This window comes from Diceros bicornis, chromosome 32, assembly GCF_020826845.1.
Source record: "Diceros bicornis minor isolate mBicDic1 chromosome 32, mDicBic1.mat.cur, whole genome shotgun sequence".
Taxonomy (NCBI): domain Eukaryota; kingdom Metazoa; phylum Chordata; class Mammalia; order Perissodactyla; family Rhinocerotidae; genus Diceros; species Diceros bicornis.
Window position 1 is genome coordinate 14,696,633 of NC_080771.1, and position 24,652 is coordinate 14,721,284.

A 24,652-nucleotide genomic window follows, 5' to 3' on the forward strand; every position below is an offset into this window, starting at 1 on the left:
CAGCATGGCCACTGACAGCCCAGTGGTGTAGGTCCACGCCCGGGAACTGAACCTGGGCCACCAAAGTGGAATGCACTGAACTTAACCACTAGGCCACCAGGGCTGGCCTCTTCACTTTTCTTATCTACAAATTGGGGTGGCAGCCTAGGACATGGAGCACCTCCCACATGGGGTTCAAATGAGACAACGTGCTGCCACAGTTAGAGAACAAGCTCTGGGATCACCATGCCCAGTTGGACTCCTGGCTTCATCACTTATCCACTATCCGTCTAACTTTTTACCTCTAATGGAAATAACTCTTCCTTTCAGTGACTTCCTCCCAATCTGGCAATGGAGACAATGGTACCCTCATCAGGTGGCTGTTGTGAGGACTGAACAAGAAAACTTTATAAAGTGTCTATCATATAGTAAACACTTAACAGATATGATCAGTTTAGAGTGGTTACTTAAACCGTCCTTTTCTCCCCCACTTTAATGTCCCTGAACCATGTCATCAATATCATGGTCCCACCGTATATTCACAGCAAAAAAGATCTCTGTACCACAGCTGGGCTTCTTTTAGGATTAGAGAGAAGTAGAAATAGGCATCTAGTGTTTTCTTCCCTGCTGTTCCCCCAGTATTCCTCAGCCCTTCTGATCAGGCTCATTTGGATTCTGCCATTGTCTCCTGCAGAAGCCCAGTGACATTTGATACTCTGCAGATTTCACAGCACATCTGCCGCGTTGTGGTAAATATACGCAGAAAAAAAAAAAGAAGTCCGCGGATCGGAGCAAGGAACAGTTTCTGTTAACTAATTGAGCTTAGGGGGTCCACAGGCTGTTGCCTCCACTATCACCTGCAGTTCGAAGGAGTCCCATCTGCAAATTGATGTCGCAGCCTAAAGTGTCCAGCACCTGCCACATGGAGTTCAAACAAGATAAGCAGTGGCTTCTACCCAAATTCTTGCCTGGGGCTCTTCTAAACATTAGCCCCCACGACCCCATTCTTTAATTGAGTGGTATTCACAATTTACTCAGGCTGGATGCAGAGAGCAAAGAGCATGATTCAAGGTATCCTGAGATTGATTGATGATTGATTAATTTCTTTAAAACTAGGTTTTTATTTTAATGCTTTAATGTGCGCAGGAATTACCTGGGGATATTGTTAAAATGCAGTTCCTGATTCAGTAAGTCAGAGTATATAGGTGGGAGTGAAATTCTGCATTTCTAACGAGCTCCCAGGCCATTCTGCTTCTGCTGGTGGTCTGCAGACCCTCACTTTGAGTAACAAGAATGTAGTATAGTATATTTCTCCTCTCAGATAAACATCTAAAAGGATTCCTAAGTGTTTTGAAATGTGAGGTGAGATAGCCAGTAGTGATGAGAACACATGCCACATCTTAACTAAATATACAGATCTTTGAATGCTGACCAGACTGTCTTTACTATGTTTCAAAATATTCAAAGAGTTAGGACAGGTACATACATGACCAAATTATGCCAAGGTGTGTGCATGTGTGTGTGTGTGTGCACGCGTGTGTGTGTAGGGAGTGAATTTAAATTAACTATCATGGAAATAATAGGTATAGATAGAAAATGCTGAACTACTAAAGAAATTACTGTCTAGAAAACATGCATAGCCAGACCAAATGAAACGCTGTAAATGCTATAACATTTTTATGTCTTAAATAACATAATTCCTTGAATAACTTTTCTAAGTTATTCTTATTTATTGAAAGGTTACAAGCAACATACAGGCTGACTGTATTACTTGAAGACTCCAAAGACAGTTTCCCATTTCAAGGCCAAATTTAAAAATCTTCATTTCTAGTTAATATGTGATCTATCCTATGGTAATGAAAGGCGCTTAACATGCACTTAGCAGGACAGCAAGGCTGTGGCTATTCTTTCTCTCTTCATAGTTTCACAAACATGACTAAATATTTCTGGCACTTTAATTTATTAATTGATGAAATTCCAAGTGTTTAACACAGGTGTAGTTTTTTCTTTTTTAAATAAGATTCTATTTACCAAATGAGTTTCACATTAAATAATGGTCCCAGAGAATTTGCTATGAACAGAGGCACAGATTTTAAGAAAACTGACCAATATAACATTGTAACGTATTTTTCTCTCATTTTATTATGTTTTATAATGTAATAATAACATAGCCTAGAAAATAAAATGCAGAAAATTACAAAGAAAAAACCCCGATGATCCAATCACCCATACTGGAAAAAAAGTTTGAATATATTGGTATATTTTCTTACAGGTTCCTGTTTATTGATTTGTGGCACAGTTGTTAACTTAAATCAATGTCAGGAATTAACTTCTTGTTTTGTTTTTAATATGAGTTACACGAATATCATTTATTCATTAGATATAATCATACATTTGGGAGTTTTTAAGATCTTATGTTGTTTTCAATTGGGGAAATATTTATATTAAAACAGTAGATAGTGGTTATAGATATGATTAGGATTTTCGTGACATTAATTTTTTTAATCAAGAGTATTGACATTTGTCTGTGTGGGGGGAGAGTAATTGAAAACATAACACCAGAATGATGAAACCTGTTAAATACAGATGATCAGGGTGATGGGCACATAGGGGTTCATTTGTTTTGTAAATGTTTGAATATATATATTTTTTCACATGCACATACATTTCTTAATAGATATGTGCCAGGTACTCTGTTCATATCACACATGCATTTTTTAAATATACTCTATACACACTTTACATCTTGCTTCTAGTATTTATTGAGTTGCAATCATGTTTCTATATTATAAATCTTAATAATTTTTTAATGATTCATCTCATTCTGCTATGTGAATATGCAATGAAAGTGCTCTCATTTGTGCAGCATTTATGTCTGCCTAATTCTTCCCTAGGAGCTTTGGCTGCACATTTGTGAATCAATGCTCTGTTTGCTTTGGCTACCTTGTTGCCATTTATTCATAAAACAGGATTATATAACCTAGCTATTTCACCCATAAACATATGACTACTATCATTTTGCTTCAAGTGGAAAAAATATCTGTTTCAATAAGATGACCCTAAGAGGACTGACAAAACATGAAAGCCTCTTTTTGTAAGAAGTCTGAATGAATTTATTTTGGGGGGCATCAGATGAGATAAGCCCAGATGATCCACACTCTCACCTGGTCCTCTGGTAAAGAATGAGGCCAACAGGGTGAGAGTCTGGAGCTACAGAGAGAAAGGATTAGGGGATGACTTGGGATTTTACTCACGCACAAATTCAACTAATAGACTGCACGCACACATGTGTGTGTATGTGTGTGTATTCATGTGTGCGCGCGTGTGTGTGTGTGCCTAGGGTTTCAGCTGATTTACATGACTAACATTATTCCATTTATTTATATCAGCATCAAAAGATTTCCAACAGCTCTGGGATGCCTGTTATTTCTAAGTCAGGACAACGGGCACAAGGCAGACAACTCTTGTTGTTTGGCCAGATTGAGACGCGCGATGCTGACTTGCATTCCTGCCAAATTATTGGTGCACAAGGCTCTGTCTGAGTAGGCAGAAGCTTCACGGAACTGACAGTGAATTGTTCTCACAAGGCCGAAGATACAATTTGGCTGCGGCTGCAGAGCCCAGTGCTCTTAACACGCAAACGGCCAGCAAAAATAATGGCACGTCAAGTGCAATTTTCTCACTGGCCGCTGACACCGTAAACTGTAATATAGTGTAATTATTTGGAATCCTGTGTCCTTCATACTAAGCACCACCCAAATGATTTCCAAGTTACAGGGAGGAGGGAAGGTTAGAAGGTCAAATTTAAAGAGAGAAAATGAGTCAGTGCCTTGGAGGGAGAGAATTATAAATAGATGTGGTATCACCAGAGAGAGAGTTATATCCAAATAAGGAACTGCTTAGAAGCCCAGGTAGGAGGGAAAAAGGGAGGGAAGGGAGCAGAGGAGTTTATGTAAGAGAGAGGACTTAGGATAGATCTCTGACCACCTGGAGAACAAACCAGTTTTTCCCAGAATAAAGCAATATGAAGAACAAGGATCACAGAACCATGGAACAGGAGCTAAAGAAACTTGGGCCAAAAATCAATAAATGTTACACACTTTTTTTTGTTTTGTTTTTTTAAATATTGCTTTCTTTTCCTGTTCCAGAGGGATTTGTATCTTAAATATAATTCTGTAATCCACTATATAATTACAAGGGAGGAAATTGTGGTAAGAGAGTCTGTGTGATTTTCTCTTCTAGCTACTTTGTAGCAGGGGTGAAAAAGAAAGAAGCCAGATTTCCAAGAGATTCTTGCCTGTCATTCCACCATGATTCAAAAGATTTCAGCCCTAGTTCTGTCTCCCAGTTACCCTGACCCTCTCTCAGCTGCTTAAATAGCCTTGCACATGCTATTTCCTCTGTTGAGAATGCTCTCTCTTTTTATCCCTGTACCCTGGTTCCCCTGGTTGTGGCATCTCAGCTCACAGGTTATTTCCTTAGGGAAGCTTCCATCATCCCACAGAATACCAGTTTCCCCTATACCTGCTTCCACAGAACCATACTTCTTCACTTTGGAGTACTGATCTCCATTTTAATGTGACATTTATACTGGTGTGTTATTTTTTTTTGTTTTTAACATCTGTCTCCCTCTACTAGCCCATTAGTTTCATATCAGATAGCATGGATCTGTGTTTGCTCAGAGCTGAGAATCCATTGGTAACAGGATGCTTAGCAGATAATAGGTGCTCAATAAATATTTGTAGAATGACTTGATCCATCATCCTTGTGACTCACAGTGAGGGCTCTCATGATGACATCAAGCTGTCCACGTTAAAAAGACCATGCACATCTTATCACAAGGATTTATCAAAATCACCATGGATTTTTCTCTCTCTCTTTTCTAGGACCAGAACAAATTAGCATATAGGGTGAAGGGTCCCATGCACCACATTATTCTGCCAGAACTGCCAGGGAAAGTCAACGCTGGAGGTCCTGGGTGATGCAGAATGCTCAGTATGTAGGTATTTTATGAACAAGCTCTGAACCACCTCGTTCCACAGAAAACTAGAGGCAGGAGTGGAGTCTGTTTGGCTGGTATTTGTTTTTTCAGAAATTTGGAAAGAAGTTTTCTGGTCTTCTTTGTACCATAAGCACAAACATTAAGTTTGCAGATGGACTGGAAAATAGTGGCAATACCACCTCGCTCTGCTTCATACCACTGGTAAGAGGGACACCCTCCACAGAGGGGGCCCTGCAGCCTTCTCAGAGGAGTTGTTTTAATAAGTTAACCTATCCACTATCACTACCTTAAAAGAAAGACTTTTAAAATCAATATGCAGAAACAATGTTTAAACTACGCAGCTGGTCTATAAAATACCAATATGAAAGATAGAACGTGTAAGCAATGCATTATTGAAAAATGCCACTTATATTAAATCTGATTGAGTTTAGATTAGTATTATAAATGCCTCCATTTTTAGGTGAATTTTTCATTCATTTATTCATGCAAAATATTTACTGAGCAATTCCTAAATGCAGGCAGTGTTCTAGGTTCTGTGAATATATAGTGAAGGACAAGGAGACAAAAACACTTTTCCTTGTAGAACTTGCATTCTAATAGGAGACAAACCATAAACAAGATACAGTATAGAGTATGTAAGATAACGATCACCAGGAAGAAGAAAAAATAAAGGATAGTCCAAAGGTATGAAATATCGGAGAAGGGACAGTTATATTTTAGACAGAATGGGACAGGGAAGTGTTCTCTACAAATATGACTTGCAACTTGATTTTAATTCAACAGGAAATCTACAGGCTTATGTTGCTTCTGACTAAGGGTACCCTTAGTCATCCTACACTATCCCTATGATGTTGCACAAACCATTGTGTCCAACTGGGGCACCTAACTTGCCACTCTACCCCACCCCACCAAGCTAAGTGACAGTCACTCCTCAAGACACACCAAAACATCACGCCCACCCTAAGCAACCTGGGCCAATTGAAAGGGCCCTTCTTTGGGCACACAGAGTCTTGTGCTCACCTAGTGATGTAATTGTCAGTTTGTCCACCACTCCAACTACACAAACACACATACATGCACGCACAATTAAGAATACAATTATAATAATTACTATGTGCAGGCACTATGCATACCTTATTTTATTTGTTCTTATATACTCTCATTTACCTTTTTTGTATAACCCTTGAAGAGCTTTAATAACTTTCCCAGAGTTAACACCCAGAAAGTGGCAAAGCCAATATTCAAACTCCTGGAGAACGCATCTCTAAGGCTCAGTTCTTTCTCTGCATCCAGCTGCCTACCAATAAAGTAAAAACTGACAATAGATGACATAAGGGTATATGTGAAGCTCTGGGGAGCCAATCACTCAAAAACTGGCTCTGCCCTTAAGCTTGAACTCAGTCTGCCAGGCCCAAGGCCCCCACCACGGTGACCTGCAGGAGGGCTTTTTAAAGAGCAGGTACGCCCATAAGTAACTAATACTTCTGAGCCAGTTCCTGGGGAGAGGCTCAGCGATGAAGTGGTTTAGCGTCGGATCCGGAAGAGTGTGCACAGAGATAAAACATTGTTAAGCACCAGTGGGCACCCTGATACGGATCATCCCCACACTCAGCCTGACTCAATCTGAAGCAGTCACCTGAAATGTATTTTTGGCTTCGCTACAACCCAAGATCCTCAAGGCTAAGCTGTAATAATTCAGGAGGAATTTTCTTTAAGGGGAAACACGTATGATTGGAAACTTTTGCAGAAAAGTTCTTCAGAAAATTAGTTTAACTTTGATTTAACAATTGTTTGGGAATTGGCCGTAGTAGGGAGCAGGGAAAGAACTAACTCATAACCACAGTCATCAAGACTCAGGAGCATTTGGCCATTTCAAAATTCTAGGGTCCGCCAGCAACGTTTCTGTCATTCAAAGAAGCATGAATTTCTTTAGTATTACTAAGTCACAAAAGGATGCTGAATGCCTGGCTGTTTGCCTTTATCTCTATTACTTCATTTAAAGGATGGAGGTGAAATTAGTCACCAGATTGTATGAATCCAAAACAAACTCCAATTTAATTATTTTTTCTATTTACATAAAAGTGGAAAGTTATTCTGGGTATAGAGTGTTTGGTTATTTATATTATACAAGACATAATCAGAGTGTTACACCTTCAAAAGGAGTTAACTAATAGAAACAGGGAGAAAGTACTCATCAATTATGTACGTATGCATGTATATCCAGAATTTCATATTATGAAATGACTTGCCTTAGGGCTCATTAAAGAAGTTCTGAATATTAGAAAGTAGGAATTTAAGGACTTGGCATTCTATGTTCTATAACTCTTAAGTGCAAATTATAGTTTAAACACATGGTAGCTAGTTACTAAGATGTAATGGGGTACGGTGAGTAAAATTATTGCCTTGGGAATTCCCAACGTGATTCAAACTCAGATCATGTACTAGCTCTATGATCTTGGTTTGCTTTATTAATCCATCTAAGTCTCTGTCTGCACTTACAAAAAAAGACAATGAGGGTCAAGAAGCCCGTATTCAAAACCCACTGTGCCAGATGTCTTTTGGAATTCAGACGTTTTCACATTTAAAAACATTAGGATATATAAACTGTACAGTAAGCAATACCCTCAACAGGGTCTGGGCCGGCACCCTGTAATCAAGCATGTTAACATTTCTGCTGGGAAATATGTGAACAGTCACAATAATGGGATACATTATGACTACAAATACTCTCAAGTCAGTTCTGCTACCTGAGTTTGTATCAAGCATACAAAAAAATCTTTCAGAGATTTTTGTATTTTGGACTTATGAAAAAAGGAGCATAGACCTGTTTTATACACATATTATTTGTATATGTGTGTATAAGTACACACATATACACACACACATATACAGAAAGAGGGAGAAGGAGCTATTGTTAGAATCAAATAGGATTGTGCTCACAGTGTTTTACAACAGTGCTTAACACATAATGAACACTCAGTATTGGCCAGAATGCCATGGAGGCATGGATCATCATTTTGTTCATTGATATGCTCCTATGTGCCTAGAAGAGTATTTGGCACAGAGGAAGGGCTCACTAGAAATTCATTGAGTGATTCATGATATCGCCTCATCCAAGTTTCCTTCGTCCAAGTAGAACTATATAAAATGAGAAAACATAATCCTTGGGGAGGTTCCTTTTGCTTTGCCAGACAATGAGGTAGAAGCAGGAAGGCAGTCAGGAGCTCCCAGTAAAACACAAAAGAGTTAACTCAAGTCTTGAAGATCAATATCTAATTCCCCTCCTACTTTTCTTTGAAATCACTGCATTTGGGAAATGAGTAATATTGGCATGATTCACTTCTGAATCTGACTTATCAGGAAACTCAGCCTTTGGCAGGCTCATAATTGGAATTCTACCTACGACGATGGTGTAACAGAGGCTTCTGAACAGTTCTGAGGAATAAACATGTACAGTCTTCAATAACCCACAGTGTGATTTTGGAAAGCAGGTAGCACTTATCTACACAAGGAACATTTGTCTAACCTGCCAGCGACAACAAAACAGATGTAAATGTAGTCTAACACATGCATGTGTGTGCACACACACCACCAAACTAAAATTTTGATTTTATACATTTGATTCCATCTAAGACTGAATGAATTAGTTTTCTATTCCAAAATTTATAGAATTACAGTACAAAGCACTGTTTAGCATCCACTCGAAGAATTTCCCTTCCTCCATCCTAGCTTAATGACTGAAACAACAAACAAGCAAACAAAAAATGAAACAAAAAAGGAGAAAATCTAGCTGCAATTGGAGATATATGGCCTCAAAATAAAATGAAACGAAATAACATCTTAGGAATCGAGGTGGTAGAAATTCAAACCGAGGAAAAACGCACACCTCTTCCAAGTCCTATAAACTAGAGAAAAGGTTTGGCATGCAGATTTCTTGCATAAAATGAGAAAGAAAAGCTTATTTGTGTGTGCGTTATACAAGTGTTATTGTAGCTCTGATGGAGTGGAAGAGGTGGAGGAGATGAGCTTCTCCCAGAGGAGCAGTTAGTCTACACTTAAAACTGTTACTATGGGATTATTCATATTCCTAAGGAAATCAATAGATAAACTAACTGGACTAAAGCATTTACAGCTAAGTGTTTAACAACTATGACAGTCTGACGTTTAAGATCTAAAGACCAAGAACAGATCCCGAAATTGAGATCTTAAAAACAAAGCTTACCCGGCCAACAAGAATCGGTTCAGGTCCAGAAAACTCTTCCAGGACAAACATTTGATTCCAAACCCAGCCTCTTTTGGAGCGGTTCAAAATTCGCTGTTCTTCACTCAGCCTGTTTAGTTCCAAAGGGGATCCACTCATTAAAACTTGAGACTGATTCATCGGAGCCATGTAAATGCAGGGAGGAAGGGCAATCCATAATATTATTAATGGAGTCCAGAGATCCAAGAGCATTTCCGCTAGCCGTTCTGGCATGGTCCCACCAGTTAAGCAAATCACCACGAAAATGAGACAATTATTTTTTTTGCCTCCGGTCTGCAGCCATCCAATTCATCATGCGGTGCCGAGCATTTACTTACAGCTCTGCCACGTGTTTATAGCACAGGAAACAGACATCGTCTAAACAGTTTTTCTAAGACCACGATCTATTGGCTTTCCTTTTCATTGAAATGTCCTGCAAAAACAAGGAGGAAGAAAGATAAAGGTCCACTGCAACAGGTTTTAAAACAAAATCACCTGCTTTTTGAAAGCAAGTAAATGAACAACAGTAGGCACTTCCCAAACTCTTGGATTAAGAAAGTGGATCAGAGGAATTAGAACAAGTAGGCTAATAGGTTCTTTTATTCAAGCTTTATTTAGATTTTACTATTAATTAATTTAGTATTAATTTTCTATCTGTGTCACTTATCAAAAACTGTTCAAGTAATAGAAATTCTCTTTTCCCTCCTTCCTTCTTGCCTTCCTCCTTCCCTCCCTCTCTTCTTTCCTTCTTTTTTGCCTTCCTCCTTTCTCTCTCTCCATCCTTCCCACTCTCTCTTTTCTTATATTTTTTTCTATTTGTAATGCAAGTTGCGGTACATACTAATGCAGCCTTCTTATACTCTTGTAGAGGTTGCAAGTCTCTTTCTTTCTTTCTCTCTCTCTCTCTCCCTTTCTTTCTTTCCCAGTTTAAAGATGAGTTCTAGTTTACGCTGAGCTATGTAAAGAAACTAGCCTTTAATGGCTAAAATTTAAAAAAAAATTTTTTTTAATTTACAAATGAGAATGGAAAGGGAAATTTCCCTAGTTTTTACAGTCTTAGCTGCCACAACCCATCAGAAGGGATCTTCCAGTTCAGGGTGCAGAATGCAATTCTCCGCCAAGATGCTAATAATGAGTGAATAAAATTAGAATGCTCCCAGAGAGAAATTCTGTAATGTCCAGCATGTATGCTATAATCAGGGCAGTGTCAAGGCTCCCATTCTAAATGTACAGTTGAACAGGAGATTTAAATTATGAAAAGCTCCTTTGGGAATGAAATACAGTAAAAATACAATTTTCAATTGAGGAGATTCAGAAAGGGCTGGGCCAAAAAAATTCCCCATTACCTGAGGTGTCAAATACATTTTTTGCTTACCTTCAGTGTGGCAAAGCGTGTTTCTCCCCTCTCAAAAAAATTATTTTTAAAGAAATAATGTTCACTGCAGATCCCAGAGAGAAGCCTTGCTGAATTAGATTAAACGGAAAAATAATTCCTCAGGACACCATTGAGATCGGTTTGGCCCAGGGGATTCATAATGGGGTAGGATACCTTTCACCTCGGTGTCCCTGGTTCATTTCTGGCTCAGAATGGGGAAACAAGAAAGTCATTAACATTGGCGGCTGGTGAGTGGCCTTAGTGAAGCCAGCTGAAAGGGGCAGACCCAGATTCTGCTGCAAATACAGGCAGTATCTGATCTAACAAGATGGCCGGTGGAATCACCCTGCTCGTCATCTTTTTCCTGGGCTCAGCTCAACCACTAGGACTCTGGACCCCCAAAGTGGCCCCCCACTCTGATGAGTGCACAGTGGAGCCACTGCAAATAGGAGCTGTTTTAGGAACTGAAGAGAAGAAAAGCTTTCAATAGGGAAGCAGCTCATGGAAGAGTCCAGAACCACGTCCTCTACTTTCCCTAGAATTGCAGCCCTTGCAGAGAAATCAGGCCTTTCTTTAAAACTGATTTCCATTAAGACTTTCTCAACCCAGTGTGAGAGCAGACCTTTGCAGGCTTCAAATTTAAAACACAACAAAATTCAAAGGGTCTCAATAAGGAATCCCAAAGTATTAATATCTTTCTGAATTGCCAATGCACTGATTTATTTAAACAGTGTGTATAGCACGCCCATCACATGCCATGCTCTCTCCTAGACATGGGGCCAGGATGATACTGAAGGAGTATTGCGTATGCTGCAGTGCCTGTTGTGGAGGCAGATAAACCTGAGTTTGAATCCCAGCTCACCCCACTGGCTGTCTCTGTAACGATGGATGAGATACTTAAGTCCTCTGAGCTTCAGTTTTCTCTCTGCAAAATGGCAACAATAATAATTCCTACTTTCCAGGCCATAGGGCAATTCAGAAACTAGACTTATGCAAAGCGGCCAGAACGTGGGAAGCACTCACTAAGCTATGGTTCCTGTGGTTTTCCTGAGCCAGACTCTGAGGGTGGTGTTGACATGGTCCCTGTCCTTGAGAGGCTTTGGTAAAAAAGTCAAATGAATGAGCAAAGAAGTAAGCTGCATGACCTCTGCAGTAGGAATAGGCAAGGTAACGAGAATGACACACAGACACTCAAAAATCTTCCCTAAGTGGTATGTGGGAGCATGAGGATGATGCTGGTGAGGGACGAGCTGGACCATATTACATGGAAGGTGAGACTCATTCTAGTCACAGAGCCTCAGCCTAAACACTTCTGAGAGAAAAGGGACTTATTTTCTCCAACTATACCAGGATAGGCCATACCTGAACGTTCAAAAGCCACGGATGCCGTTCTCCACTGGCCTGAATGCTATAGAGGCCGAACCCTGAGATGGCTGTGAGACTTTCCTCTAGGGTCAGTCTGCCTGGGGTTTGAATTCTGGTTAAGGAACTACACTTACCAGTTGTATAACTGGGGGCCAATTAACAACAACAACTATAATAATAACTATCTAACATATTTATTTTGAGGATTAAAAGAGATAATCTTGGTAAAGCAATGAGGAAAGGCTAGAATGTACAGTTATTTTTATATTGTGCCAAATACTCTGGAAATATACTCTGGCATCTGCTCTGCTGTTAATGATTCTGGGATAAGGAAGTTTAATCCCAGTTTAAACTCATAATAGACATTTCCTTGATGGAAGTCACCAAGTGGCACTCAGGATGGAATGTGACATGATTGGTGCCCTCTCTGAACTCGCCAGAATCAGGCAAAAAGTGATAATAGACCCTGAAACAATTTTATACAGTGACTTAGCTTCATTAATTAGAATGAATGGATTAATAAATAAAGGACTATATGCACAGCCAAAAATAGTATCCATTAACACAATCTCTTACAGTTAGATATAGCTTACTAAGCCTCACACTGTTTCGTTCAAAACAGAGGCACAAAATAATAAAGTGACTTGCCCAAAAGCACCTCCAGTAAAGAGCAGACCATTAGTTGAATCTAGGTAATCTAACTCCAAAATTCTCTTTCTTAACACATACCGCCCCCTCTCGTTATATACATATTGGATGAGCATATACTGTGTGTCAGGCACGGGAGATAGAAAGGCAAACAGGTCAGAGCTCTTATCTTCAAGAAGTGAAGAGTTTAATAGGTGAAGACTAAGAAATACATGCTTACAGTATTAAGTGAAACATAGTCTGAGGGTTAGAGGAACACAGAGTGATGGGTACGCCAATCATCTTGGCAGAATTAAAGAAGGCTTCCTGGAGGAGGTGTCGTCTAAATGTTGAGAAGGAATTACCCAACTGGGGAGAGGGGGTAGGTGCAAAAGGACATGTAAGTCAAGCGATGGACAGAAATAAGACCACCAACTAATCCAGGACTTCTGAATGAATCGGCACCTAGGGTAGTTTTCAAATCATTACTTACTAGATCATCCAATCCATGCTCACGGCATCTTCTCCCTACCCACCAAATTCATCCTAGTCATAGACTACAGAGAACACGTCAAATAGGGTGCCCTCTTCTCTGTCAGTTCTTTGTGACGAGAAGAGCATGTTTGATTTCTCCAAAGCTTTTGGGAAATAAATATAGGTGCCATCGCATGGAGAAAGCATGGGAGACAGATGAGTGCTATGTCAATCCAGCTCCTCATTTTTCAGAGAAAGGGGAGTGACTTGGTTAACGTCCAGCAGTCAGTGGCAGAGCTCCAGGGAGAAATTAGCCCGACTCCGTGGAAACCTTTCTTCATCCATAGGGGTCCTTCCCACTACTCCCCCCGTACAGAGCTTCTAGCATCTGAAACACTCATATACCCCCTCGTCAAATTTTGCCAAGTTCTTGAGTCACTTGTACTATTACTTTACATATTAATGAAGTAGTCTCAGTTTTGTAAATATTTATTTAAAAATGGAAAAAATATTCTTTGTCACAAAAAGATAAATAGTGAACGCTTAGAAAGTGTTTGAATAACAGTAAGTCATCAAGAAAGACTATATATAAACATGTATATACCTACATTATATGCATACACACACACATAGGTAGGTATGTATTCATAGATACTATTCAAAATAACCCTATGATGTAAATATTATTACTTTATTATCATCATTCTCATTTTAGAGATAAACAAACTGAAGCACAGAGAGATTGGTATTTTAAATAATGTTTTATTTTCACTTAACTAGATACGGTCATAGCCTGAGGTCTTCTCTCTCTTTGCTAAAAAGGAAGACTAGCAACAGTTAGTGGCAAGAGTGTGCTCTTAAATATTTAACAAGTGGCTCTCTGAAAGAAAAAAGCATCCCTGATTTCTGATTTCCATGATATAAATACTTTCATCTCCACCAATTTTGAGCTTTCAGTGTGACCGTTAACCAGCTCAGAGAATTCCTGAAAATTTAACAATCAGCTCTGGTAAGATCAGTGAGAGTGACCTCCAGGACACCCCTTGAGGGATGCTTCTCAAACTTTAATATGCATACAGATCACCCAGAAATCTTGCTAAAATGCATATTCTGATCGAGTAAATCTAGGCTGGGGCCTGGGACTTTGCATTTCTAATCATCTCTCCTGTGAAGCTACTGATTTAAGGACCGCAGTTTGGGAAGCCTGGGGTTCCAGAGAACGAGACCAGCTCCCGACTCAGACCTTCTCCATAAGTTGACTTGTAGGATTCAATCGTGTGGTGGGAAAGTCACTTCCTCTTCATCGTCATTTAATGCCATGCCCATGCACTTCTTATCATCGTGCATACAGGAGTACGCACATATGTCAGACTTTGGGAAACCCTGCACTGGAGGGTTTTGTATGATGTCATAATATACTTCCCTCACCCCATATCTACTTTATGCGTGACACTGGGAAAACTGCCCAGCTAACTGTTGTATTTCCAGGCACATGCATGCTATCAGAAAGTGGTGAGACTTGGCCTTCACTTCGGCAAAGTCTGCCAGTTGGAGAAAAATGGGATTCTACTGTGATGATTAGAACCATACTATTTATATGCTTGCACCTCAGCCCGGGGCAGAGCTAATGTGTCCTCTTTGATGATCAGAAAATAGCTTTATAGGAATTCTTGAGATGCAACCAAATGCTATGTCACTGTCATCAGAATTAATAAACATTGTGAATAGTAACTGCATACACAAACTGCTTAACTCTATGCAAGGAAGAAGAAATTGAGCAGGGTTGTAAAGCTTGGGTAAAAAAATCAATTTATTTTTAGATTTTCCGACCACGGTATGTACGTCTGACCAAACAATCCACTTCATTATAATGCTCCCACATTGATTTACACCCAGAGAGTGAGATGAAGAGATTTTTACAATCTCTCTGGAATCCTTACAACTTAAAAAAGTCTTTAGAATTTCCCCATAAGATATCGTCTCTCAGATAAGACACTTGCAATCTGACTTTTCATTCATACTCACATTTCAGAGCTAGTTCTAATCACAGCCTGGGTCTTACTCTGCTGACCTCAACATTTTTTTAAGGTGAACTCTGTCAATTCTCAGATATGTTAAATCATTATGCAAAAACATATCGCACCATCGATTTTGTAAACAACGTAGATTAAAGTTCCAAATGATGAGCCCCACACTGATAAATGAAGCCTAAAATAAAAACAGGCTTTTACAGACATTTTAGGATTTAATCCAGCAGATTATTGTGGTTGACAGGAAATTATGCTTTTATTATCCACTGGGCTTAGTGGCCACAATATTTCATGGAAGTAAAAATGACACACAGGACCAGAGAGTTTCTATTAAGAATGTTTCTGACCTTGAATTTAGAGCCATTAGCAGGCTGCTTTCAAACAGGTAAATGCACATTGAATTCAAAGTGGTGTTTCAGGAACATGGGGCATGCAATGTAGCGTGTGGCTCAGTGCAATTCACGCCAAGCCATCGATGACTATTGCAGAACATGTAGGGAAGGTGGTTGGATGTTAGAGATGAACAATACTTGCATGTGTCCAAATAGAAATAATACAAGAGAATCGCCTTTCCTAATGCCTTCAGAATTCCCCAACCAGATTCCCTTGGCAGAACAGGATTCTAATTTTTTTAATTTACACATATACACAATCTTGTATTTGTTTGTTTGTTTGTTTATTTCTCCCCCCAGCAGCAACCCTTCTGATCATCTTTCTCTGGCATCAGACCATATATTTATCCAGCTGTCTATCTATCCAAAAGCATATCATTTGCTTGTTTAGCCACACGGAATAATACTTGCCAAATCCACTTTTTGCTTTGTTATTGACATGCTACTCTTTTTCTACCAGGAGCTTTAGTTTCTTTAAATTCCATAATTAACAGTTACCCCGGCATAAATAAATAAATACCTTCTTCTCCTTTCCCGAGATGGAGTCAGAACTTTGTTCTTCACATAAAAGCTTTTCTATCTGTTATAGAAATTTCAGAATGAGGGTGACTAAGTCTATGACAAAGACAAGCAGGTCGAAATAAGATCCCTTTTCTAACGTTACAGACCCAGACCTTTGTTTGTAAAACTTTCTTGGAATCATCAGGTTAGTTAAGATATTGAAGATTAATCTAGTCTGCTGGACTTTCTTAAGGCAGAACTGTATTGAAATCATCTCCAAAAGATGAATATAAGCCTCACACTTCCCTTGCCGATTACAGACATAGTCGTGCCAGGAAGTCATTTCTCAAGTCTAATCTTAATTGCTCCTTCTCCATTTAAAAGACACATCCTTTGCTTCTTTAAATCACCTGCTCAAAATGTAATAGTCAAAGACCTAATGAGTGAAAACAATTTGTTCTGGCACTTTCTTGAAGGAGGTCATCAAGAGGACGTGACCGCCAGATGACCCGAGAGGCGGACCTGGGCAACTGGAGGCTCCTTACTCCTTTCCCCGTCCTTGGAATATCTGTTCCAACCACTGTTTCTGCACTAGGAGTCACTTCAAGAATGCAGCCTGGAGAGAGTAACTTGTTGAAACCATCTGGACTGTACACGCGACTGAACTCAGTTAATGGCTCTATATAATCTCTTAACATTCTGGTGGGTGGGTGAGGAGATCTACTCCTTTCTCAGCCACCCAAGACAAGACTTGTAAGTAAATTCCCTTGCTTATTAAAACTGCCACCTACCAGTCTGGAGTGGTCTTCCTCTTTCTTTGGCCTCTCCTTGACCTTCATGTATGGAGGCCAATTTCAAAGTTTACCCTGAGAACTCTCAAAGTTGAGAATCAGCACCTTTTAAATCACAGCAACCAATAGGAATGAATCTTACTCTCACAAATCTTGTAATACAGTTGAACTGTGGGGAGCTCCATGGCACAGTGGTTGAGAACATTGACTGGAGTCAGACAGAAGTAGTTTGAATCACAGTTCTGCCATTCATAAGATAAGCGACCTGGGCCAATTCATCTCAACTGTGGCAGAAGAAGAAACTGATGTGTTTCCTAACTTAAAGGACTATGGAAAAAATTAAATGAGATAAGGCATGTAAAATTCTTCGTCAATGTAGCAATAATACTTACTATTTATTGAATGTTTCACATACTTAACAAAGAATCTTGATTGATGTTTAAAAATTATTTTATTTCAATTTCTTGCTGTGTACAACACTGGGGAAAATTCCAGGGAGTTTCCAACTCTTGGTTTAAAAAAAAAATGGCATGAACCAAGTTGGATATAAATGAAACAGCATTTTATAGTTTTCCCTCCCCACAGTTAACATACAATTAATGATTTCAAATAATTTTATAGGGTTCTAAAGGGCAGTATTTTTAACCTCCTAGAGAAACCATGTCTCTTCTTTCCATAGAAGACACAGCATTGTCCTTCACTATTTTCTCCGGAAAGGGCAAAGTGTAAGCATTACATGTCCACACCAGAGCTATTCGCTTTCAATCAAATTGTAACCACTCATTGAAAAACATGAATCTATTCTGTTTCTATTCAGGTATTTCTACAAGAAAAATTTCATTGCATTTCATAACCATCTCTACATTCTTGTGAGAATGGTCCAACTAAGTTGTCCCTAACTAATTCAAAAATAAGGCCAAAGTGATGTCTAAACAGTACTCAGAAGGAAGCTCAGAGGAGATAATGCTAATTAGGGATTGAGTTCAGGTAAGATCTTCTTCCAGAAGTATTCAACAAACTTTTTCTATTTATTTTAAGGAATTATAGCACCAGTGATGATAGTTAGAAATTAGAAGCGCTCCCTTCTTGCTTAGGAAATGTGGCAATGGTTAAAATCAGTTATATCACACAACCAGGGCTATAGAGTCTGTAATGCTAAAATTGAAATGAAGCCAAGTCACAAGTCACAAGCCAAAACCATAAGTCAAGATTCTGCCAGTTAGATTACACTGTGTAGTAACCACCCTTACAAGTGCACTTTACTGTCATTCTTCCATGTTTCAAAGACTTTATAGGTTAAAAACCACCCACTGACACTGTTACCATGAACTACGGACACAGATGATGGGTAGACAGTCAGATAGATAGCAAGCAATCACTTGACAAAAAGAATATTGAGATATCACACAAAATGTATATAGTTTATGAAAATTAATTAAATTGCTTATAAGGATTCTAAAATAAGTATACTATCTTCAGCTACTATATTTTAGTGAAACTCCAAGACAAGACAAAGACAAGTATGTTTTACTCTAATCAAAAGAGGTGCGGACTAAATTTTTTTCATGTTTTTGAGCATCCCCATTTGAAGATGGAAATATTTGGACACAGAAAAGTAAAATTCTACTTGTCAAGGTCAAACAACAATAGACTAATAAAGAATGGCATGTGCCCTTGAAATTTTTCTATCAAATTTTGGAGATGAGGTAGTATAAGAAAGAAAAGCATTCCCTTATGACATTTATATCACTCCCCCATCATCTTATTTTGTTATTTGTATCACATCAAGAATCAAATAATCATATTTTATGCATTAATCTATCTAGAAAGAAACAATGCATGGAAAATTTTGTTCTCACTGGTAACAGAACGTGAATAGACTATGATAACATTTTCACTTAATGATATACATAGACAGAATTTAGAAGATTCTATTTAATATTCCTTTGCAATATATTCAACATGCTTAAAATATCAATGAAAACATCGACAGAAGGACCTTATCATGGAATATATAATATTTTTTTCCTGTGTGTATATATGAGGGCCAGGGATCCTGCTGATTAAAATCAATAGTATAGAATTGTCTTCTAAGACATTCAGACTTGCAATTCACATGAGGTTAACATAAACTCTTCATTTCAAATATAAAATATATTAAAGAGAGACAGAAGAGCAAAGGAGGGAGAGAAGAAGTAAGTTCTTCCTTGGTTATTTTTTTAGACATTCCCAGCATGGGAGACGTACGTCCACCGAGTTACACATACAACATTTCCATAATTAGAGCATTTTCCCCAATAAAATACAACTTGCATCACATATAGCTTAATGGCATTCTGGATGCAAGTCTGGTCTTGGAGTCATTCTCACTTTTACAAAGCTGAATTATGTCATTTTTATATTCCTATATCGTTTAAAAAATGATTTTGAGGGAGAAAAAATATGCTTTGTGGAACATGAATAAAATCGATTTGAAAAAATAGAAAAGTTGTGTCTTAAAATAAACTTAAGGCAATTTATGAAATTTCTGTAGAGAAAATTGAGGTAGATAGTCACAATATCGGACTTTCGATATGATTGTATCCCACTCTCCCCTTTATTGAGAATCACCTAGTAAAGGGAGGGAGGGTAGTCTTTGCTAATTGTTAACGCATTAAATAAATGTTTACTGAGAACCGACTCTAGGATTAGCCCTCAACCAACCATCATTCTAGCATTTGCAATGGTCTTTGGCTGTGCAGGTAGGGAAGGAAAGTGTCTGAAGGTTCTAAATGCAAATATTATTCTATTAGGGTGCTTTCTAAAGAGACAGAAAATCACATCTATATATACTTGTACCTACTAATAGAACTTAAAAGAAACAAGACTTCTAAAGGCAAGAAGGTGGATGATATTTATCATAGGAAACGGCACACGACATTTAAAACCCAGGAAATAAAAGCTTGGGACATGATAGAAAAAAGGAAACAGTATTGGCCCTGGTGCTTTGCCATGAAGTGGCAATGGAGATTTAGTTGGCAGCCACATATGGGGGAAGCAGCTAAATGGCATCCGTTGAACTTTTTTTTTCTGACCTTTTGAAGTTGCCAGGTTCAACTAATTTTCTCCTTGTGGTTACATCCGAAGCAGGTTCTAGAGGCAAGAACCAACAGTTCAGCAGAAATATATTGCTCATCACAACTTTCTATGGGAATAAAATGAGAGAGGACTAATAGCTCTTTGGTTAATTAAGCCCCACTAAATCAGATGACAACCTCGGTCCATCAAAATATTATTGTATTTCACAAATATGCATTTACGAGATTCTGGAAAATTTTTTCCGGCACCACAAACAGGTAATTTTTTTTTAAAGACTGGTCAATATACAAATCCAAGAAGCCAGGAGGGCAAATCAAATAATGTAAGGCAGATGAAATGGCAAAGGAAACAAGATAAAAATCTCAGACTTGAACAATACATGAGTTAGTTTTCCGGGCATGTTTTCAGGTTTTCTAGAACTAAGCTTCCTGTGTGTGTGTCTGTGTGTGTGTGTGTTTGTATGCGTGTACACCACATAATACAGCGCAACAAGAATCAGCCTTGGTTTAATTCTACACTGTGTAGGAGGTACACAATACACCAAAGTTAGGAGACTGCTCCTAAACTGAAAAGCAAAGTTAGTCCATTTCAGCTGTAAATGCCAACAGTGCTGAGAACAGAGAAAAGTGCATTTATTTTTCTGCTTCTCTGAATAACATTTTAAGAAATATAAAATAACTGAAACCAGTATCAGCAGCACCACGGAGCATAATATTTCCCAAAAAACTCTTGGGACCTTAGATTGCATCTATAATCGAAAGGCTACTCTGATTTATGCTTGTTCTTTGATTTTTCAAACATAAAACTTTGCTTATGGACCAGAAAAGTGTGGTTGGAAATACAAATTGAACGTCATTTTCCCCATGAAAAGCTTTTGGTTTTGCATAGAAAACTTGCTCAGATTGGAATGTTGATAAAGCCGTAAGGTGTGCCACCTTGAGTAGAAAAATCAAGATTATTATTTGTTTTCTTTAAAGTATTAATTTACTTATGATAATAAGGTTTTCTGAACAGTTGATGAACTATGGATTCTAACTTTTCTATACGGGCTTATGCCTTTTTCCTCACGAATAAACAATGAAGGGAACCTGGAAAGCAAAGCCCTGAGGTAGAATTTCTTGAATAGAATCATTATACCTTAATTCTTTGAAGTTTCATTGCATTGCTCCAACATTCTGATGCTCCCTGCTAACAAGGACTATCAGACTTTAAATCTGTTTACAAGGAAATGTTGCATCATGAGTGTATTCATCTAACAGCCTTTACAAACGGCTTCTCAAGTGGTCTATTCCATCCTGCTGAGTATGTTTTATGGGTTGTTTGTTTATTTGTTCATTTTTTTACACAGAGCATACCACCACTGGCTACTTAAAGTGTGCTCAGTGCTAAATTAAGGGGTCGCCTTAGATGAATTCTGTCTTGAGCAGAGTGCCACATGATACCCTAATAAAGTTATTTTCAGGTTAAAGACTTCCTTCCCTTTAGAGTTGATATGTGTACAGCACACAAAGGGAGCTGCTATAAGACTGTTCTTCAGCTAAATTCATAACCCCTTCAAGAGCTCAAGAAACGCAAGCCGGACACCAATAATGCAGCCAAAAAAAATGTTAAGAGTCTTGGGTGGAGAGATTTACTCATCAGGAGTCTTGAGAGTTTTAGGAGACTATAGATTATAAAGCAGAATAATTGATTTTTAATAGTGATAATAATTGGAAATACAAGATCCAGGTTGCAAGGGAGAAAGATTAAAAAGTTCGACTGACAGCATTACAGCAGAAATTTCAGAGAACATTAACCAGTGTCTCTAAAATATCTGGCCTATTTGTGATGGTTTTGGGATACCCACTCATTGGGGTGATGTGGGGAGCAGAATAAGGAAGATGAACTGCCATTGAACAGCCCTAAATGAAGCAATCTCCAGAGTTACTGGGAAGGCTCTTCTCTCTGTTTTCAGAACAGATTTTCTCAACTCCAAGCCCTCTTCAGAGTCCAGAAAAAAATATATCAAAGGTGATTTGAAATCTTGTGACCGCTCCAGCATGAAATGACTATGCGATGGGGAGCTTCAAATCTGCTACAGCAGAATTACAGAATATTATTATTAGTATTATTATTTAATAAGAGAGATAACCCTAGAATTTCTTTCAGCCACAGAGCTCAGGGAAGTGGAAAAACATGTCTGGACATGATGATTATGGAGATCTCCCTTTGAGGGGGGGAAAAATGTAACCCTCAGAGAACATCCTTCAAAGGTGTCAGGCCTCTAGGTAAAAGAATCTCTCTTTCTGTCTCTCTCTCTCTGTCACGCACACACACACACACACACACACACACACACACACACACTCCAGATAAAATCCCTGCAAAACTGGACACAGCTGATGAAAGGCAATAGCCAGAAATTTCAGGCAGAAATTTCAGTGGTGTTTAGCAAGAACGACAGGGCTCATTTTGCATGCAGTGAGGTACAGCGGCGAGGTTTGAATGGATGGAAAATCCCACTCTCAAATCTTACATAAATGTCTCTTTCCCACATATAGTTTTCCAGTTGAAAATCTCCTATAATGAAGCGAGAGGTGACAGCCCAGGGAGGGTTGTTAACCACTGAGATGGCTGTCAGGAGTGCTGTAAAGAGGACAGGCGCTTCAAAACGGCCCCAACCAACCCCAGTCCCTCCTCTCCGCTTGGCGATGGTACCCGATGCGAGAGGGCAGTGCTCTCGCATCCCTTCTCCGGTGTCCCCTCCTTCCCGTTGTCAGCCCACAAATACTGCTAAGCCCGGTGAAAGAAAGCCGCCGAATGATCTGATTAGCAGCTCCCGGCGCGTTAAGGGATGGTGCCTCTTAAAGAGGAAACTCTTGCGGAATCTTCAGGAAAGGGTGGTAAAGTTGAAAGGACCTTTTCTCCCTCCCGCCTGCTCGGTTATAAGCTCTATCCTTTAATTGGAGCTGAAGTGAGCAGCTGCCAGCCTGATTTTCTATTACAGACTAATGTTGTGCGTTTGCAACAATAAACAATTAATGTTGTTTGATTTCTTACATTTAGCAACCCAAGCAAACAGCTGCCATCTCCGCTCGCGAAGGCAAACGGCTAGTCCTTGACGTGCCGCCGGCTGGGTGCCTGCGGGGAAGGGTCAATGATAACGAAACTTGGAGGTTTCACCGGATTGGGCGGGGGACGGCTTTGGTCTTGGGGAGGGAAAAAGCGGAGGAAACTGCGGATACCTGTTGGCATCAGCGCTGGCCGCGGCGGGTTTTCAGTGTCTCCCAGCCTCGGATGGAGCCTGGGAGAACGGGCGTACGTCCCTTATGAACCTGTTACGCGCTGGCAGAACTCAGGCGAGAGCACTCTTTCCCTCCGGTCCTGCGAGGGGCGCGGCCCGCCCCCCAAGGATTCAAGGATGGAGAATGATGAAATGACAGAAAGCGCAGCTCCGGGCTCTGCCGGCACTGGGAGAGGGGCTACCGAGGAGTCCCCGCCTCAGGGGGCCTCTGTGACCGCAGTCTCGGAGAGGACACTGCCTGGGGGTCCTCCCTGCGTGCGGGGCAGCGCCTTGGCGGCTGCAGAGCCGCGGGGCAGCTGCAGAGCCGGCAAGTTTGCAGCCGGCCCCGCGCTTCCCAGGCTGGAGCAGCCACTTGTGGGAAAGCCTCGCCCTGGGGCTCTCGCTGCTGAGTCGCTGGCCCGCAGCCCCACCGCGGGGGTCGCCATCCCTCTCCTCGGGGGTGGGGCGGTGCAGCAAACCAGCAAGAGGGCATCCCTGGCCCCTTCGCCTCTGCACTCGGGCTCTCAACCAGCCGCGAGTGCTTCCGATTCGCCGCACTCCGGACCCCGCAGTGAAGGCGCGCGGCTGCAGCGGCGCCTGCCTGTGTCGGGAGGCGGCGAATTCGCCAGGCGACCGCAAGAAGGGACCCCGGCAGGGAAACCCGAGGGGCACAGCCTGCTTGCTACTTCCCAGGATCTACTGTCAGAGCAGTTTGCAAAGACAGGCAAAACCTTGGAGGTGTCCCCATCTGCTGTGCATGTCAGGAAAGAAGATGCAGCTGAGCCCCGCGCCTGGGCTGGGAACCCGCATCCACCATCCAGGGGGAAGGAGGCGCGCAAGGTGTCCGAAGGGGCATGGGAATTCCTAAAAGAAACGGTCCCTTCTGAGTCCTCGGGACATGGAGGAAAACGGGGGGTAGGAGGGACCACTTACTCTTGTGGGGCTCCGCGCTGGCGAATTTCAAGCCTCCTGGTTCACAAATGGCTGGAGGGGCTCGGGGTCGGCTCCCGAGGGCGGCGAGCACCGACTGGTCCCCGCGCGCTGGGCAGGCGCCTCCGGATTCCGTTCATGCCTCTCGGAGCTGCGGGGCTCGGTGCGGGGATGCAGGGCGGGCGCGCTGGGCTCCGGGGTTCCGCAGCACAAAGTGCGGCGGCTGGGTTGACGCTACCGTCCGTGCACAAACCGGCGACAGCGGACGAGCTCCGAGGAGGCAGGGAGATTCCAAATAAATCCACTAATTCCGGGCTGAGCGCTCCGGCGTGCGAGCCCGCCTGCCTGCCAAATGTAACTGTGAAGTGATGTGGAAAAGTGAGCCGGGTGCCTCCCCTGACGGATCTCATTGGGCAGAGCGCAGAGGCAGGTCTAGCACTTGGAAATTCATGTAAGCAGCCCCCCTCCCCGCCCCCGCCCTGCCTCCCCCCGTCGCTCTCCAGCGCTCGCTCGTTCCCTCTTGCCAGCTACCAAGTGGGCGCACAACTTTTCGCTCCTCGCTCCCGAGCACGCCCCGCGCGTCTCCGCCGCCAGAGCCACCGGGTG

General features: G+C 40.8%; 1 protein-coding gene across 1 annotated transcript in view; it reads right to left on the bottom strand.

The window, feature by feature from the left end:
- Positions 1-24,296, bottom strand: part of CDH8 (cadherin 8) — a 334,891-nt gene extending 310,595 nt beyond the window's left edge. The window contains exons 1-2 of the mRNA XM_058527946.1: positions 24,050-24,296; positions 9,204-9,654 (exon numbers count right to left, since the gene is read on the bottom strand). Coding sequence (XP_058383929.1) covers positions 9,204-9,455 — 252 coding nt within the window. The 5' untranslated portion in view covers positions 9,456-9,654; positions 24,050-24,296. The remainder of the gene's footprint in view (positions 1-9,203; positions 9,655-24,049) is intronic.
- Between the last annotated feature and the right edge of the window lie 356 nt (positions 24,297-24,652).